At 37.6% G+C, this 16715-nt stretch overlaps 1 protein-coding gene across 1 annotated transcript; it reads left to right on the top strand.

Moving 5' to 3' along the window:
* Positions 1-1913: 1913 nt before the first annotated feature.
* On the top strand, positions 1914-15360 carry LOC306853121 (periplakin-like). The gene is made up of 22 exons (XM_079390317.1): positions 1914-2138; positions 4355-4454; positions 4966-5120; positions 5289-5409; positions 5490-5609; positions 5720-5761; positions 5875-6036; positions 6250-6357; positions 8112-8207; positions 8297-8419; positions 8524-8670; positions 8981-9132; positions 9212-9315; positions 9403-9560; positions 9977-10155; positions 10247-10385; positions 10491-10684; positions 10889-11039; positions 11131-11214; positions 11307-11423; positions 11541-11633; positions 11735-15360. Exons 1-22 carry the CDS (start codon positions 2089-2091, stop codon positions 14402-14404), a joined length of 5265 nt encoding a protein of 1754 aa, XP_079246443.1. The 5' UTR covers positions 1914-2088; the 3' UTR covers positions 14405-15360.
* The last annotated feature ends 1355 nt before the right edge of the window (positions 15361-16715 follow it).

The raw sequence follows: 16715 nt of genomic DNA, 5'->3' as shown, positions 1-16715 counted from the left end.
CAATTTGCAGATCGTATTCTGATGCAGGGGTGTGCAATTTTTTTTTTTAATACTATAAAGATCCCCAAGACAGACAAATATTTTCATGCACAAAAACGCACTTTTTGTTTCGCAACAAAAAGTTACAATTAAATATTTTGTCACTGTACTAAAGGCAAAGGAGATTATTAAAACACTTGTGCATGCTTATATGCACTTGACATACTCAGGACATTACATCAGTGTGCATAATATTAGCATAATATATTCAAATATTCTGATTTGAATTGGGTTTGTGATCAATGCAGATGATCACTGCCTATGGACACTAGGCTATATCCTGTATCACATTATTCTTCATATACAAATGCATACTGGGTCAGCTAATGCTAGCACTTCAAATAATACACTGTCTGAAATAATTTGTCACCTGCTGTTTACTATGTACGCTTGTTTATGTTGCATCGCAGTCTTCATTTGACACCTGCTGAATTAGCCTTGGAAAGAAAGACCTTATTATTTATATACCGTGAAGCCTAAGGCATGGTTTAAAATTGAATAGTAAGGGAGATACTGAACACCAAACCAGTATTTCTGTTGTGTTTCCATCTGCACTGGAACTTGAACACACACAAATGCACACATACACCCCCCCCCCCCCGATGACTCATTGTTTCTAGCCATCCAACAATACCCGGTTCTCATGACTTTTCCTCTGTTCGCATTAAAAAGGGTCCCCTAGTGACTTCTTAGCTGCTCTGAGCATGAGGCCCTGTTCAGAGACAATTGTGATATTTTAAAACTGTTAAAGATATGTACCAGCTATAAAAATGAAAACTGCTCAGGAAGTTTAACAAGCACATCAGCAATCAGCCCAAGATCAGGGGTCTGTTGCATGAACTCTTTAAACTAGCCTTAAAAAGTTAGTCATCTAATTTTTTTCCTCAAGACTGGTCATATACTTTTTAAATTCAGTTGTGGAAAGGTAGATTGGTCTTATTTGTATTGGAAAAGTAAGACTGATTACCCCTTGGCAACAGTCTTAACATGGAGGCTAAGTTTATGCATCTGGCTCCAAGTCACTTCAAAATCTCTTCATGATGCTGAGTCTCACAAAGTAGCTGCATCCCAAACAAAGGTTGGACTGGTTATGCAAACTCTATTGAACTGACACTCCAGCAAGAGAGAAGAATGAATCAATATGAATCAATGAAACAATCCAGAACTTCATGGCTAAAAAAGCCATCGATATATAATTCTTCCTTCATTTGCACAGTGCTGCATGTGCCATACATAGCGTTTTCATACATTGCAAATAGCTTAAGTTAGGGACCAAATGCTGGTTTGTAGTTTCTGACAAACTTATATTTCCAATAAATTAAAGAAAGTTTGATCATCAAAATTAAATAGATAAATAATGAATAAATAATGGTAATAATAGTAATCATATCCTATCAAGTAAAGAATGTTTGATCATTTTTTTCATGTCAAATCAACAAAATTTTATTACATGTTATAAATGATGTGTTCAAATATATGTTTATGTTAGATAATAGTTTATGAAGCATACTGAACAGGTCTCAAACATTTTGTACCTCTAATGCTATTCAAAAAGTCTTGAGACACCAAAGTGTTTTGTAAATGTGGACTGAGTCTTATGTACACACCGGCCATGGCTACAATCAATGATAATGTCATTACATCCAAATAATCACAGTAAAAACGCAGCTGATGTTGTTGTTTACTTTTGTGAATGAAACAGCCCACTGCTGAGTAAAAGTTTGCTCTGACTGTATCCTGCTGAATCTATCCCACGAAACTTGTACAGAAGAAAAAGGACGACGCCTCTGTTTGGACAGGCTGCAGGTATGTCACTCAGAAAGGGGCGGACACCAGCCAGTACTTTTAAATGGGCTTGATGTTAAAAGCTTGTCGGACAGCGAGAGCTCGTGTTGTTGGGAGGGTAGTGGCTGTTTCGTTCATTGTGGGCGTTGTATATGTGAGGTGTACCTGTCCTGGAAGACGCGTCAGGTAGTTAAACGACAGACGGACAGCAGCACAGTGGGATCCTAATTGTGCCATCTTAGCAGAAACTCCGCAGCTGTCATCATGTTCAGAAAGAAGACCGGGAAGACCAGCGTGGCCATCAATGATAAAAGGTCGGTGGTGACCCGATACATTCTCGCTTTGCATTGTTTCGTTGCGTTGAGCTCTTTAAATTGCGAGCCGTTGCGTTTCATTGTCGTTTGGATTGTAGCTTCACTAGCCACGTTGCGCAAATTATCCCGTGTTTTAAAATATATCTTTCTGCTAAATCGGTTTTATATTTGCTTGACTTGAGGTTACTGTAGTAAGGGTGTGGCGCTATAACAGGTTGGATAACTTTCCTCTGAGATACATATTGCGTGATATATATATATATATATATATATATATATATATATATATATATATATATATTGGGTTGGTCTCAGTTCACATTTGAAACATTTTTTGTTTTTTTTTGAGTGACAAAACTATTAAAATTAAATTATGTCTGGTTCCAACTGTAGTCTGCTTAGGACAAATGATTATAGTGAGGGAGTGTATGTGTTGAATGATTGCATTGACCCTCATCTCTTTGTGATAAACAACTAGATAACCTTCAGACAGATCTTTTAGTTCTGAAACACTTCATTCGAGAAGTCCAAGGTGAGACTGACAGGACTGTGTAAACTAGTGTCTGTACTGAACAGAGTTGAGTCATGCAACTGTGAAATGCATATTACAGGAATGTACAGCAGTAATTTAAATGCATAATTTATTATAATTATTAATTTCCAGTAATCAACATTGTATTGTTCCTATTGTATATAGTTCTCAAGTTACATACGAATCAGAACAGGCTGTCAAAATGTGTAGGAAATGTTTAAAGAAAACTGATTGGTTAAGGAGAGAAGTGTAATCGAAGTGACAAGTTCAAGTTCAAACAAGCATCAACTTCTGATGGATTGAGAGATGAGTGGCCTCCAGCTTCGTTCCAGCAGGATTCAATATCAGGCACTAATATTGTGAAAGCAGTGCAGCTTATTTTGCTGCAGCTATGAAGGATTTTACTCTAGTATGGTTTCAGTTTGAGTCAAAATTATTTTATTGGTTACAGATGTACAAAAAATAAATAGGTTTTTCTAAACACATAGTTTTCTGTTTAGGTCATCTTTGGGAGTTGCTTGACTTGGATTGTACCAAGTGTCAAATGTGGCAAGTTTTGTGACATGTCTGTCAGCTTTTGACAGAAACAAGACATGGCATACTGAGATATGGGCAGTTTGTTTGCAGTGGGCTAAAAAGGACAAAACCTTAGGCTAGTTAATGCTGTGCTTATTTTATGTTTTTGCATTTGTATATTTTGGATATGGGAGCGCCCCTAGGGAAGGGAAGTGAGCATCAAATAATTACTTGCCACACCCAGATCTTCATCTCAAATCAGATTAAATAATTTTCTTTAGACAGCAGTTCAAATGTTGCTGCTTGTCCCATCATCGGTGTTCCATAAATCTGGCAATTTTACATATATCAAATTGCAGCTTTGTTTTTGTATGTCTTGCTGCTTTAGTAGTTGTTCTTGATTAAATAAATTACAACAACAACATTGGTTACATAATCTCATGCTTTAACAGTCCAACTGTGTTTTGCCTCTCATTTTGATGGGTTTCACATGCAGATGCATTCACATTAGACATAGTTAGACATAGACATAGATAAAAAATAGTTCTTGCATGTGTAGTGACACATTAGTAAAACTTGTTAGACCTGTTTGAGTTTCTAACGCCCGCATTAAAGCCACCTTCTTGTTGTAATTATCAGCCTCATTTACTACATATCTCACTCATAACTCAGTTTCACAGTGAACACAAAACTTTAAATAAAGACAAAACTGTGTTGTATTTCCTGGACATTATAATTTTAGTCCATGTGAGATATTTTTAACTGCCATGAACCTATTCATGAATGATTCATTCTGTTGGATGTTAAAACAACATGCCTTGTCCTTGAGGCAAATATGACCCAAAGTGTGCAGAATAGCATTTCTGCATTTTGTTTTCAATACGGCTCAGCTGAGAGAACTTTTTTTTTTTTTGTTAGCACCATGGTTCTCCTAACTAACAGATCTGAAATCTGTGCCAGATGATGTGGAATGAAAATGTTTCAAGTCCTGTATTTATTGTCAGAGCATGACAGCGAAGTGAAGTGAGGTGTTCTTTCCTAGATCCAGAGATACAACATAACAAACCTACAACATTTACAGCAGTATTTTTGGAAAAATGCCGACTTAAATGTGTATATCTGGCTTACTCAAACTGCTCCCACAAAAAACTTTGTTATTTCACCTCAGACCACCTGACACTGATTTGGCGTCCCTGATTGACAAGTTGCAGAAGAATGCAGACAAGGTGGAGAAGAACATCATTGAGACTGAACAGAATCTCAACAGAGTGAGTACAGAACGACTCTTTCTGTGGATTACAAATCAAAGCCAGAGAGTTAGTCTCTCTTCCTGTCTTCCCACCGATAAGCATGTCAATGCACCTTCAAAGATGCCAGATTAGGGTTATTTGGGGTCAAATAAAAGAAAGGGTATACCAGTGTTCTTTTAGTGTTATTTAGCATCATTTTTAGTATTATAGTATTTTGAATTTGCTTTTTTTCCATTTTCATTTTAGTCATTTTATTGTGTTTTTGCACAACAAATATGTTGTGTGTGTATATATGTATATATGTACACACGCGCACACACATACAGACACACACACAGTATACATATACTAAATATACAACACTAATTTCAAATATATTATAAAATAAAAATATGTATATTTTTCTAAATATATTCTTTTGATAGATGAAAGCAAGTCATACAGGTTTGGAACGACATGTTGAGTGAACCATGTCTTTAACTATTGATACATAACTATCCTTAATTGTGTTGCTCATTGATGTTTCTAGGATATCAGGAAGATCAATGAGGGCAAGCAGCCCCTGTACCAGGAGGACACCAACAAAAGGATCCTGAACTCACTGGAGCTGCTGAATAGTCTGGATGAAGATGCAGCCCAAGCTTCTCGTTTGCAGCACCCTCAAGCTGAAATGATTGAGAAGGAGTGAGTACTAACATTATAACTCTGTCTACATGGCCACCTTTGAACTGAAATATCCTATAGCATCTCATGCTTTATGCCATGGAAGCAGAATTCTGTGCTGTGAATGTTTTTTCTGTGAGTTTTGCTGGGATTGTGGATGACTCAGTTTTTTTCTCCTCAATGGAAAAGTATGAGACAGCTGCGAGTGCGTGTGATGAAGCTCCGCGAGGAACATGATCGCATTTACCACATCACACGATCAGAGCAGGTTCCCACCGTCAACTGGGGAAAGATAGTTGATGAGAAACTGGTGTGTATACCTCCCTATCTTTCTTTTGAATGTATGGATTCAAATGAAATCGATTCATGTCTGAATGTGTTCTGATGCAGGCAAATGTGAACAACAAAGGATACGGACAAGATCTGCTGATCGTCGAGAATGAAGTGGAGGAGCACAATATTTTCCACAGTGAAGTCGAGGCACTGGCTCCGTACATCACTGGAGACCGGGTACTTTTTAACTGCCTTTTTTAAATGCTGTTCTGAATAAGATTATAGTTGATTCTTTTGAACAGTCATGCGAATGACATCTGTGACTCATCTGCTTACTTGCATAACAGGATGGTCTGGATGGCCAGCAGGCGAAGTACGGCAAACTGCTGGTGAGACTTCATATTCTACTTTTAATTTTCAACCTAGATATGCAATAAAGTTGTAATAGCTAGTTGTCAATTCTCGTGTTTCAAAACACTGGATTTTACCATGTCTGTCTCAGGCGAGCTCCTCCGCACGTCAGAAGAACCTGCTCAGTCTGAGAGACTACATGCAGCGCTGCACCAACGAGCTCTACTGGATGGAACAGCAAGCTGAAGAGCGAACTGCATATGACTGGAGTGACAACAACCTGGACTACCCTGCCCGAAAGAGGCAGTACGAGGTAAATGAACGGCTCTTTAATGATAGGGAATGCATAAATGAGTTGTAATTCTAGATGGTACTAAGATTGTGGATTATAACTGGTATTGATGTTATATTTTAAATATGCTTCATGATTCAAACCTCCTACAAATGATATGATTATAGTACTGAAATGCAAACAACAAATCTGCATATTTTTAACATGCTGCTTTGTACTTGAAAACTTCATCAGAACTTCATTAGCAAGTGTCTGGAGGCTAAGGAGAAAAGTGTCACCCAGCTGAATGAAGATGGAGAGGAACTTATTGAGCAGAACCATCCAGGAAAAAATGTCATTGGGGTAATTACAAGTCATTTGCTAAAAAATTTACAGTCAAAAACTAGCAGTGGTGGTTGCCACAGGCATCATGGGATGTATTTTTCTTACAGTGCATAACTGTGCTACACTATATATATATATATATATATATAGATTATATATATATATCTATATATATATATATATATATATATATATATATATATATATATATATATATATATATATATATATATATATATATATATATATATATATATATATATATATATATATATATATATATATATATATATATATATATATATATATCTATTTGAAGCACAATAATCTGCTTCGTACTTTAAAATAACCACCATAATTGATGTGGATTTAAAGAGGTTCTTAGTTAGATTCTCAACCACAGGCTTCTTAAAAACAATTGATAAGTTATGACATCCCAGTTGGATAATGTGTAGACTAGACTCTGTAGACTAGACTTTTTGCCAGTTGGTTTTATTTATTTTTTAAATGTATTTGTGTTTTAATGTATCATTATGATATTTCATTGCTGGGTATTTTATTGTACTGTTTAATATATGTTATTGTTTTGGGTAATCTTTAACTTTTAAGTATTTTAACAGAATTTTAACTTCCAATAAAGTAAATCCAATAAAGACAAAGCACCATCAGTCTAGCACACATTATGTAACAAAACACTGCACTGATTGTAAATAAACCAAATAACTTAACTTCAGTGCACATAACTAATAAAAAATATTTAAATTGAATATAATCAGTGAATGGTCATTTAAAGGAATTCTCAAAAGCCCCTTTCTATATAAATACATACATAAATGTAACATTTGCACTAGTGCTGTGAAACTATTAATTGCGATTAATCGCATCCAAAATAAAAGTTTTTGTTTACATAGTGTGTGTGTGTACTGTGTATATTTATTATGTATATATAAATACACACAAATGCATGTATATATTTCAGAACAATGTTATGTTTATATATTAAATATTATTTATATATAATATAAATTACATGAATATAAATAGATATGTGTAAATACATGTACATATTTTCAAAATATATACTGTATGTGTGTGTATTTATATACACTGCCCTCCAAAAGTTTGAAAACACCCCTGGCAAAGTGTGGTTTTGGCTTCACCTTCCAACAAGACAATGACCCCAAGCACACTTCCAAGCTGAGCAAATCCTATTTGGAGAGGAAACAGTCAGCTGGCATCTTGTCCGATCCGATCACCCGACCTCAACCCAATTGAGCTACTATGGGAGGAACTGGACCGTGATATCCGTAATAAGTGTCCAACCAGTGTGAATCATCTTTGGGCAATCCTTCAGGAGGCTTGGAGTAATATACAGTATCAAGTCAATGTTTGAATAAACTGACAGCTCGGATGCCCAGATTATGCAGAGCTGTAATAGCTGCTAATTGTGGATATTTTGATGAATCGAAAATTTAATTTGTTTCTATGTATAAACTGTTTATGTAATAAAATGTTTTTGTAGTTTGTGTTGTCCCTTATCAGTGCAAAATCATCACAAATTAAAAAGGATTCATGCCAATATTGTCCAAACCCCCACTTTTCTAGGGCGTTTCCAAACTTTTGGAGAGCAGTGTATATATACACATTATACATTTTGTAAACAAAAACTTTTATTTTGGATACAATTAATCACTTGACAGCACTAATGCCTACATTTAATATCACAGTGGTATTGCTGTATATGGTTATTCTAAAACCAGTCTTGTTTCTAGGCACACATGGATGCCGTACATGCGGATTGGAAGGAATACCTCAATCTGCTCATCTGTGAAGAGAACCACCTCAAGAACATGGATGATTATCACAAAGTCAGTTTGCATTTTGCATCATTTCCTATTCTATATTTCCTTATGTTTGCCGTCAGACTTGCTCAGTTGCATTCTTTTTATTTTTCCAGTTCCAAAAGGATGCAAGAGACACCAGCGATCTGTTGAAGCGCCTGGACACCGAGATCAACCAGAAGTATAACCCTGAGTTTAAAGACATGTACCAGATGGAGGGCCTGATTGCTGACCTGAATGTAAATACATGGATCTAGTTTGGGACCTATTGCTAAATTTTTACTGAGTTGCTCAACTAAAAGGTGTCTTCGTTATCTAAGGCTGTCTGTGTTTGTATTGACAGGATCAGGCAAAGGCCATGGACCATTTCGACGAGCGGCTGAAAGCTCTTCAGAAGCGCAGCCTGCAGGTGCTCCCTCTGAAGTACCGCAGGGAGACTCCTCAGAAACTGCTCCCTATCGAGGCTCTGTGTGAATACGAGACTAATGAGGTACGGAGTTTGAGCTCTCTCTCACTTTATGCATGCGGCTTAGAGCTCCACTAATACCAGTCAGTGAAACATCAGCTATTGTCATGAGTAAGCACAGGAAAACGTTACACTCTGTCTCCGCTCGTGTTTTGGATTCCCCCATCTAATGTATTTAAATCCTTAAGAAGGCCTTCACCCAAACGATTCATCTCATATAAACCTCTGGAGAAGTGTGCAGGGGATTTTTCACGGATTTCACATTTATTTTAAGAATTTGTGCTGCAATATCAAGTTGAAACAGAGCTTACTTTGCTCATTTTGTATGACACAGGGTTCAATTTTGCGAGGGGAGCGGTACACCCTACTTAGGAACAATGGGTCAAAATGGGACGTGAAGGACGCAAATGGCCGCACCATGAGTGTTCCAGCAGTGTGCTTCATAATCCCACCGACCGACCCTGAGGCTGTGGCCGTTGTTGATAAGTGGGTATTCCCTGATCTGTATATGCGATTTAGAATGTATACACTTTCAAATGTGTCTGATCTGAAACCATCTTTGCAGTCTAATAAACCAGCACAAAGGTATCAAACAGAAAGTAGCCAGCAGCAAATCTGCACTACAGGCACGACTGGCAGAGCAAAAGAAGGAGAGCCCAGGAGGTCAAGGTTTGTCTCTCATGTTATTGTAAATTTAGATGCAGAGCTCTCCAAAAGAGAGTAAAATAATCCATTCATTCATTTCTCAAACCTCAGATAAACAAGAGCAGCAATGCCGCCAACTGATGGCAGGACTGGATAAAGTGGTTGGTGATCTGGATAAGCAGGAGAAGGCCATTTACTCTCGTGTGCGCCCCCCACTGGAGCAGACACGTCCTGTGCAAGACAGCGCTGACAGGCTACAGGACATAAAGGTACAAAGTTTGGTGTTTTTTTTTTAAATATGTATTTCATAGTGAACATCATGCATCAGAGTGTTATGTTTCTGAATAAATGTACATTTTATAACATGTTTCATTCTAATAATGTTTATTAAATAAAGTTTTAACAGATATTTCAGTCACATTAGTATGGTGGCTCTCAATTGCTGTTTTGTAACACCCTTTTTAAAAGTATTATGTTAGGTTGAAACTTATTAGAGAGTAGTAACATGTTAAAAATAAGAAACCACACATCAATTTGATTGTGTCTATCAAAAAAATGGTAGATTTAAATGTTTGAAAGTGAATGAGAATTTGAAATTTAGACACAAAAGCATTACTTCTGGTCCTGTATGTCAGTGGGAATTTATGTTTTGACCTTATACTTTAATCCAGTATTTTCTTCACAGGACATTTCTGCTGCTGTTCGTAAAATAGAGCCAGAAAAGTCTGCAAAAGTACAGGAAAGTGAAAGTTTCCTCAGATCCTCTCCCAAATGTGCAAGTGCACCACAGCTCTACTCCAAGGTGGATGAGGCAAACAAAAAATACAATAAAGTTGATTTGCTGTTGAAATGTGCCGATGACAAGTAAGTATTACTTTCTTTTTTACAGTGGAAATCAAGAATGTCATGTTAATTGAGAGCTTGAATTGTGAGCCTAAAAATTGCAATTTTGTAGACTGCAGAACTCCTATCGGCTGGAGAATTCTCTGCAGAATGGCAAAGCTCTGCTTTCCTCTTATGAAAACAAACTGGCAAGAGAGGAGGTCGCCCCATCTGACACCACCTCACTGGAGAAGACCCAGCGTGAGTTGGCGGTAAGTTTAGTAATCCATGACACTTTTTTTTTTTTTTTTTTTTCTCATTATTTTTAAGTATACTATGCACTCTTAAAAATGCATGTCTCTTACTTCTGTTTCCAGGATATTGCATCTGAGCTGAGGAGCAAAAGATCTACAATCACAGAGGCTGAGCAGAACCTGAGAGATGCCAAGGCCAGCTGCAACAATATGGCCAACAAAGTGCAAGAACATTGCCCTGATATTGAGAGGCAAGAGGCTGATGTTCAGAAACTCACCAAGCGCTTTGACAACATGAACAGACAGGTAGAATCAAGGTGAGTTCATAGCTATTGTTCACTGTAAATTCATGCTTGTGAAATCGAAAGTACATAATGTTAATGAACCGAACCTTATTGTAAAGTGCTATCCTTGTTTATTTCACAGAGATACATTCTTATTTCTACAGCATAGGTCCTACAGAAAGTGTATTTAATCACAAAATATCAGTATCTTTATTTTTAAATGTTTTAATTTTACAGATCACAATGTCTGCAAAGAGCCAAAACCGCCTATGCCAACTACCACAATGACTATGACAACCTTAATAGCTGGCTTTCTCGACTACCAAACTATGAGCCACGTGAAACTGATGACATCAGACAGATTGATAACAAACTGAAAAATCAAAGAGTAAGAATTTAACCACTGCTGTCGTTACAATAATTGCATTATAATATTACAAATTACAGTTATTTACCAAAACTATGTTTGAAATGTACAGAATCTGCTCTCTGACATCACAAGAAAGGAATCAGACCTGAACAATGTGTCTAGAAATGCACAGCTTTATCAGCAAGCAATCAAGGTACAAAAACCACAGTGTATTACTTACAGAGCATTATCCTACAATCGTGTTTATGCAAAGCCATGTGAACTCCTTTGTGTTGTGGCTTTCAGGACTACGAAAATGAAGCAGAGTGTTTTAAATCCATCCTTGACCTTGAAGATGGCTTGGTACCTCAGACATACAAAAGGACCAGACTTGAATCTCCTGCCGTGAAAGTGAAGACAGAGGTGAATGTTTTCAACAAGTAAACGGTTTCCTGGATCTGGGAATTAGTACATTTTAACGCCTTTTAGTGACAGTTTTTCTGACTGGTAAAGTTTAAACATTATTGCTGTGTTTTAAAGGAATCTGCAATTGAGTCCAAGTTCACTGAAGCGAATGCTGTGAACAAGCAGAGGCTGCAGAACCTAGAATTTGCTCAAAGCCTTCTTAACCAGGTAAAACACATTAACAAACACCATGCATAAAATTAACCATAGTATGGCATAAGCATTGCTTTGCTTTTTAACACATTCAATATTTTTGCAATTCTTTACAGCAACCAGAAGTTACAATAATCCAGCAAAATGTCCAGACAGCGAGATCGTCAGCCCCAGGAGAAGAGCCCTGGAGAGTCAGAAAAGAGCTTCTGGAGGAAATTCAGCGGAGAGACCAACTGGAAAGAGAAATTCAGAGTGTCCAGAATGACATCTATTTACTGGAGGGCCAGAAACCTCAGGATACAATCGTCAAGAAAGAGCTTATCAAGAAGGTGCATGACCCTCAACTTGATGAAGAATATCACCGGGTTCAGCAGAAGCTCTTAGAAGAAAGCAGGACGACTCGTGTCTTAGAGAGCGAATTGGACACCCTCCGTGTAAAGCTGCATGGGATTGAGACCGAAATGAAAGAGGGAGCTCAGCAGTATACAGTCAAAGAGGTTCTCCGCATTGAGAGGGACAGGGGACAGGAGGAAGATCTCAGGAGGCTGAGAGAAGAGCTAGAGGAACTTAAGCGACTAAAGATGGTCAGAGAGAATGAAATCATTCAGATTCAAAAGCAAGTGACTATTCTTGCAGAGGAGAAAAGCAGGGAGCAGGAAATCATCAGGGAGGAGGAAATCATTAAGGTTCAGAATGACCCTCAACTTCAGAGCGAGTACAGACTATTGCTTGATAGGAAACAAAAAGAAATAGACAGCCGAAAGGAACTCGAAGACGAGCTTCGATTCCTGCAGGAGAAACTAAGGCGTCTTGAAAAGGAAAAGGCAATGGCTGAGGAAAAGATCTCCATCAAAGAAGTCCTGAAAGTTGAGAAAGATATTGCTTTGGAGAGAGAGGTAGGCAACCTGAGAAGACAATATGAAGATGAAAAAAGCAAGCGCAGCTCTTTGCTGAGAGAGAAAACGGACCTTCATCGCAAGATTACCAGCCTGGAGGAAGAGAAGTCGAAGGTCATCATTCAGGAGAAAGTGCGTGAGATTGTTCGACCTGATCCGAAGGCGGAAGCGGAGGTGGCAAATCTTCGACTTGAACTGGTGGAGCAGCAGAGAAGATGCAGAGATTCAGAGCTCCAGCTGAAGACCTTTCAGGATGAAATGACAATGCTAAGAAACAGAGGCCCACAAATTGAATACAAGGAGCTCATCAAAGAGGTCATCAAATACAAGATTGACCCGGAAACTGAAAGAGAACTGGAGAAACTCAGGAATGAAATTGTGGACAAAACCCACCAAACAGAGAAGTTCGAGATGGAGGTCCTCCAACTCAAAGAGGAGATTCAAAGATGGAAAGACACCAAGCCTCAGATTCATACCAAAGAGGTTGTAAATGAGATCCTGCAATACAGAGAAGATCCTAAAACCAAGGAGGAGATTGAGAGTCTCAAGCGGAAACTGGCTGAGGAACAGAGGAAACGTTTGGACCTGGAAAACGAAAGGGGCACCAATGAAGAAAGGATCAGGATTAAGAAGATCGACTTGTCACAGGTGAGGGAGACGATTGTCCAGCAAGAAGTAGTGAAGATGGAGCAGGATCCACTCCTGAGGTCTGAATGTGATACCTTCACTCAAAACATCAACAATGAGCAGAAACAGAGAGAGATCTTGAAAGAAGAGCTCATCAGGTTGCAGCATCAAAAGGCTGAATTGGACATTCAGCTTCAGGAGCTGGAACATGAACGAAGAGCCCGCAGAGAAGCGGAGCTTGAAATCCAGAGGCTGAGAGTGCGGCTCAGTGAACTGGAGATCAGGGACAACGAAAACCGAGAAAAGGTTACAGTAAAGCAAAAGGTCGTCCTCCAGCAGGACCCTCAACAAGAAAAAGAGCACTCTATCCTACGTCTTCAGGTTGAAGAGGAGAGGCACAAGCGTATGCTCTTGGAGAAGGAGTATAATACCTTGTTGCAACAGCAGGAAATACTTGAGAGAACGGAAGTGCGTGAAAAAATTGTGCGAACTGAAAAATTTCAAGTCGAGCGAGACCCAGAGACCGAGATGGACATTATAAGGCTAAAGAAAAGCCTTGAGGAAGAGGAAAAGCGACGTCGTGAGCTGGACCAAGAGATTGTCAATCTAAACTCAAAGCTTTCGGAGATGGAGTTCACCAATACAAAATCATCCAAAGAACTGGACTACGTTCGCGACGAAAGCAACAGGTTACAGCAGGAGAACCAGCGCCTGCAGAACGAAATAAGGAAGCTTCAATCCGAGATCGAGATCACAACAAAAGAAACCAGACACATCACTGAGACGTCTTCGGTGGAGAACAGCAGGAACCTGGACATTAGATTGGAATCCTTGCAAAGAGAACTCACTGAACTTAAACGCATCCGTATCGAGAAGGACGAAGAAATCGAAAAGCTTCAGAAGAGTTTGTCTGCAATGAGAGTGAAGAGGGAGCAGCGAGAAAGTCACCTCCGCCGCTCGATTGTCGTCATCGATCCAGACACAGGGAAGGAGATGAGGCCTGAGGAGGCTTACAAGCTCGGCCTAATCGACTGGAAAATGTTTGTCAACCTTCAGAGTCAAGAATGCGACTGGGAGGAGATCACAGTCAAGGGTCCGAATGGTGAGTCCTCTGTTCTTCATGACAGAAAATCGGGCAAGAAATTTGCCATTGAAGACGCTCTGAGGGCTGGAAACATCACAAACCGTCAGCTGCAACAATATCAGAACAAAGAGATCAGCATCCAGGAGTTCGGTGTCATGCTGTCAGGCGGAGGCAAATAAATCAACAACATCAAACAGAGTTTAAGTAAACGTGCTGTTTGTGTTCCCAAATTGCAGTTGAAATCTTTTTTTATATTCACTTTCTCAATACACTATGTATTTATTTTTAAATGCATTCTTATATCAATGCAAGATGGTGTTCCTTTGGTTATGGTGCTGAATTTGGGTTAATGTTTCTATCACTATACCTATGAATCTTCATTGAAGATTAGCAGACGAGAGATGTTTGAGAATGTTTTACTGTAATCTGATCTAATATATGCATATGAAATGTGTGCCTTAATGATAAAGTTACGGCCCTATCTGTCTCTTTATGCACTTTTTACTTAGATTATTCTACTTTCATGTTTGATTTGAGATTTAAAAAAAAATGAAATGAGGATAAATCGGAGTACTGTGTTCTTTCCCTTCATCTCTATCATGAAGTAATAAAAGTTCAAGCTGTCTTTGCAATCACGTTTAGTTAACAATATCTGTAGGTGCCTTTAATCTATGGTTTAAATGGTTCCCAAACAATAAAAAATAAAAAATGTTTTACTTAAAATACACTCAGTTTTTTAAATTATTCAATTCAGGATTTATATTTTAATAAGAGTTGAACTATTATTTAAAATTTTGGAAATAAAAAGTCTGCGCAGTTGTTTAACTGCAGTAAAGTACATTTACAATTAAGCATCCAGACCACAGTTGCAATTTTGTAGTGTCACATGTGCTTTATGAAATGCTGATATGGCCAGTGTCATTTCCATGACATCTTAAATTATGTATTGTGTTTAGTAGTATTGGAAATTAAATCTTTGTACATATTTAGAATAAAATGGCCTATGTTTTTAGGCTCAATATTTTTCTAACATTTTCTCCCAAATTATTTTTTACATCACATAATTTCACACCTTTTACATAATTTAAATTGTTACATAATCTGACAAAATAAAACATTTAAAAAATGTATTTACAAATGATATATTAACATAGGCTACTGTTTTCACTTTCACCTCGCATCACGTGTTAAATTTGTTCCCAAACTTTATCCAAATAGACCAGTCCAATAGAGCAGTCATTCTTGAGAAATGGGACAAAAAAAGGGTGCAAAATTGAAAAAATGAAACTTCATTTATTTATCTTATATGTACTGAGCTATGCTTTGATGCAACCTCCCAACTTTTCTCTTTTTTTAACAAAATGTGCTTTTTACCTTGGACTGTGTTAATATAATTTCAACTTGATCTTTAACAGCATTCAAGATGTTTTTAACATTTCAAAACACATTCTCATGTTAGCAGACAGATTACACTTTCACATGTGACCAACAATTCCTCAACAAATATAAAATGTAATGAAATATTATCAAAATATTCCCCTGACGGAGGTGACAGAACTGACGGAGTTGACACATCTGACGGTGGTGATGAAAACCTGAATTTGTAGTCATTTTAACTATCAGACACGTTGGATAAATCAATTAATGTATTAAAACAAACACAACAAACAGTGAGTATGTTACTGTTCATAAAGCTTTTATTCAAGAGTCACATTTAAGTATTTTTGGAACACAAAAGCTGACGGTGTTTACAAATTTGGATTATAATGCAACCTGCTTCAGGAGAATAAAATGATATAAATATTTCAAATAATTCCCTCAGAAATTGGAAGATGGTGTTGATGCTGTCCAGAGCCTGTCTGACACTGATGTACTCTACAGAGGAGGACTGTGGCAAGGGGGTCATTTAGAGTGACAGCTGCCCTTGATATTCCCTGATTTTGTTACATTTTAATAAATGTCTGACGGTGTTGACAAAAAGTGGGGACACAACTTTGAAACCTTATGAAACATGCATGTGTCGCCGAAAAACAAACTTCCTTTGATATAAGATGTTATTAAGTGTTGCTTTTCATAAGACAAGAACTTTTTCATCATTAAAAACATTTTTATCCATTTTATAGCATATGAATGATTGAACCCTTCTCTGTGGACACTGTTTTAGATGTAGTGAGAAGACAATAACCCCTGACCCCCGGGTTTCACAGACCAGGTTTAAGCCTAGTCCTAGACTAGAATGTAAATCTGAGCTGTTTCAACTGAAATAAACTTGCACTGATCTTAAAACATGTCAGTGCCTTTGTTTTGTCTTAAGATGCACACCAGTAATGCTTTTTTCTAAGGCATGTTTATAAAAATTACTTAAATGTCCTAATTGAACTATGGCCTAATCCTATAGGCTAAACCCTGTCTATGAAACCGGGCCTATGTGTCATAAATTTCACATAATAATGATAAAATTAAATTGAAGGGGATAATTGTGTTAAATAG

The sequence above is a fragment of the Barbus barbus genome, assembly GCF_936440315.1.
Source record: "Barbus barbus genome assembly, chromosome: 3".
In the NCBI taxonomy this organism is placed as follows: domain Eukaryota; kingdom Metazoa; phylum Chordata; class Actinopteri; order Cypriniformes; family Cyprinidae; genus Barbus; species Barbus barbus.
This window is presented reverse-complemented; position numbering and strand designations above follow the sequence as displayed.

Excerpts from the sequence above, each read along its gene's own strand:
- LOC306853121 (XM_079390317.1), top strand. The coding sequence starts at position 2,089 with ATGTTCAGAAAGAAGACCGGGAAGACCAGCGTGGCCATCAATGATAAA. Across the intron at positions 6,037-6,249 it reads CCCGAAAGAGGCAGTACGAG|AACTTCATTAGCAAGTGTCT; the intron begins GTAAATGAACGG and ends AAACTTCATCAG. Across the intron at positions 9,561-9,976 it reads ACAGGCTACAGGACATAAAG|GACATTTCTGCTGCTGTTCG; the intron begins GTACAAAGTTTG and ends TTTTCTTCACAG.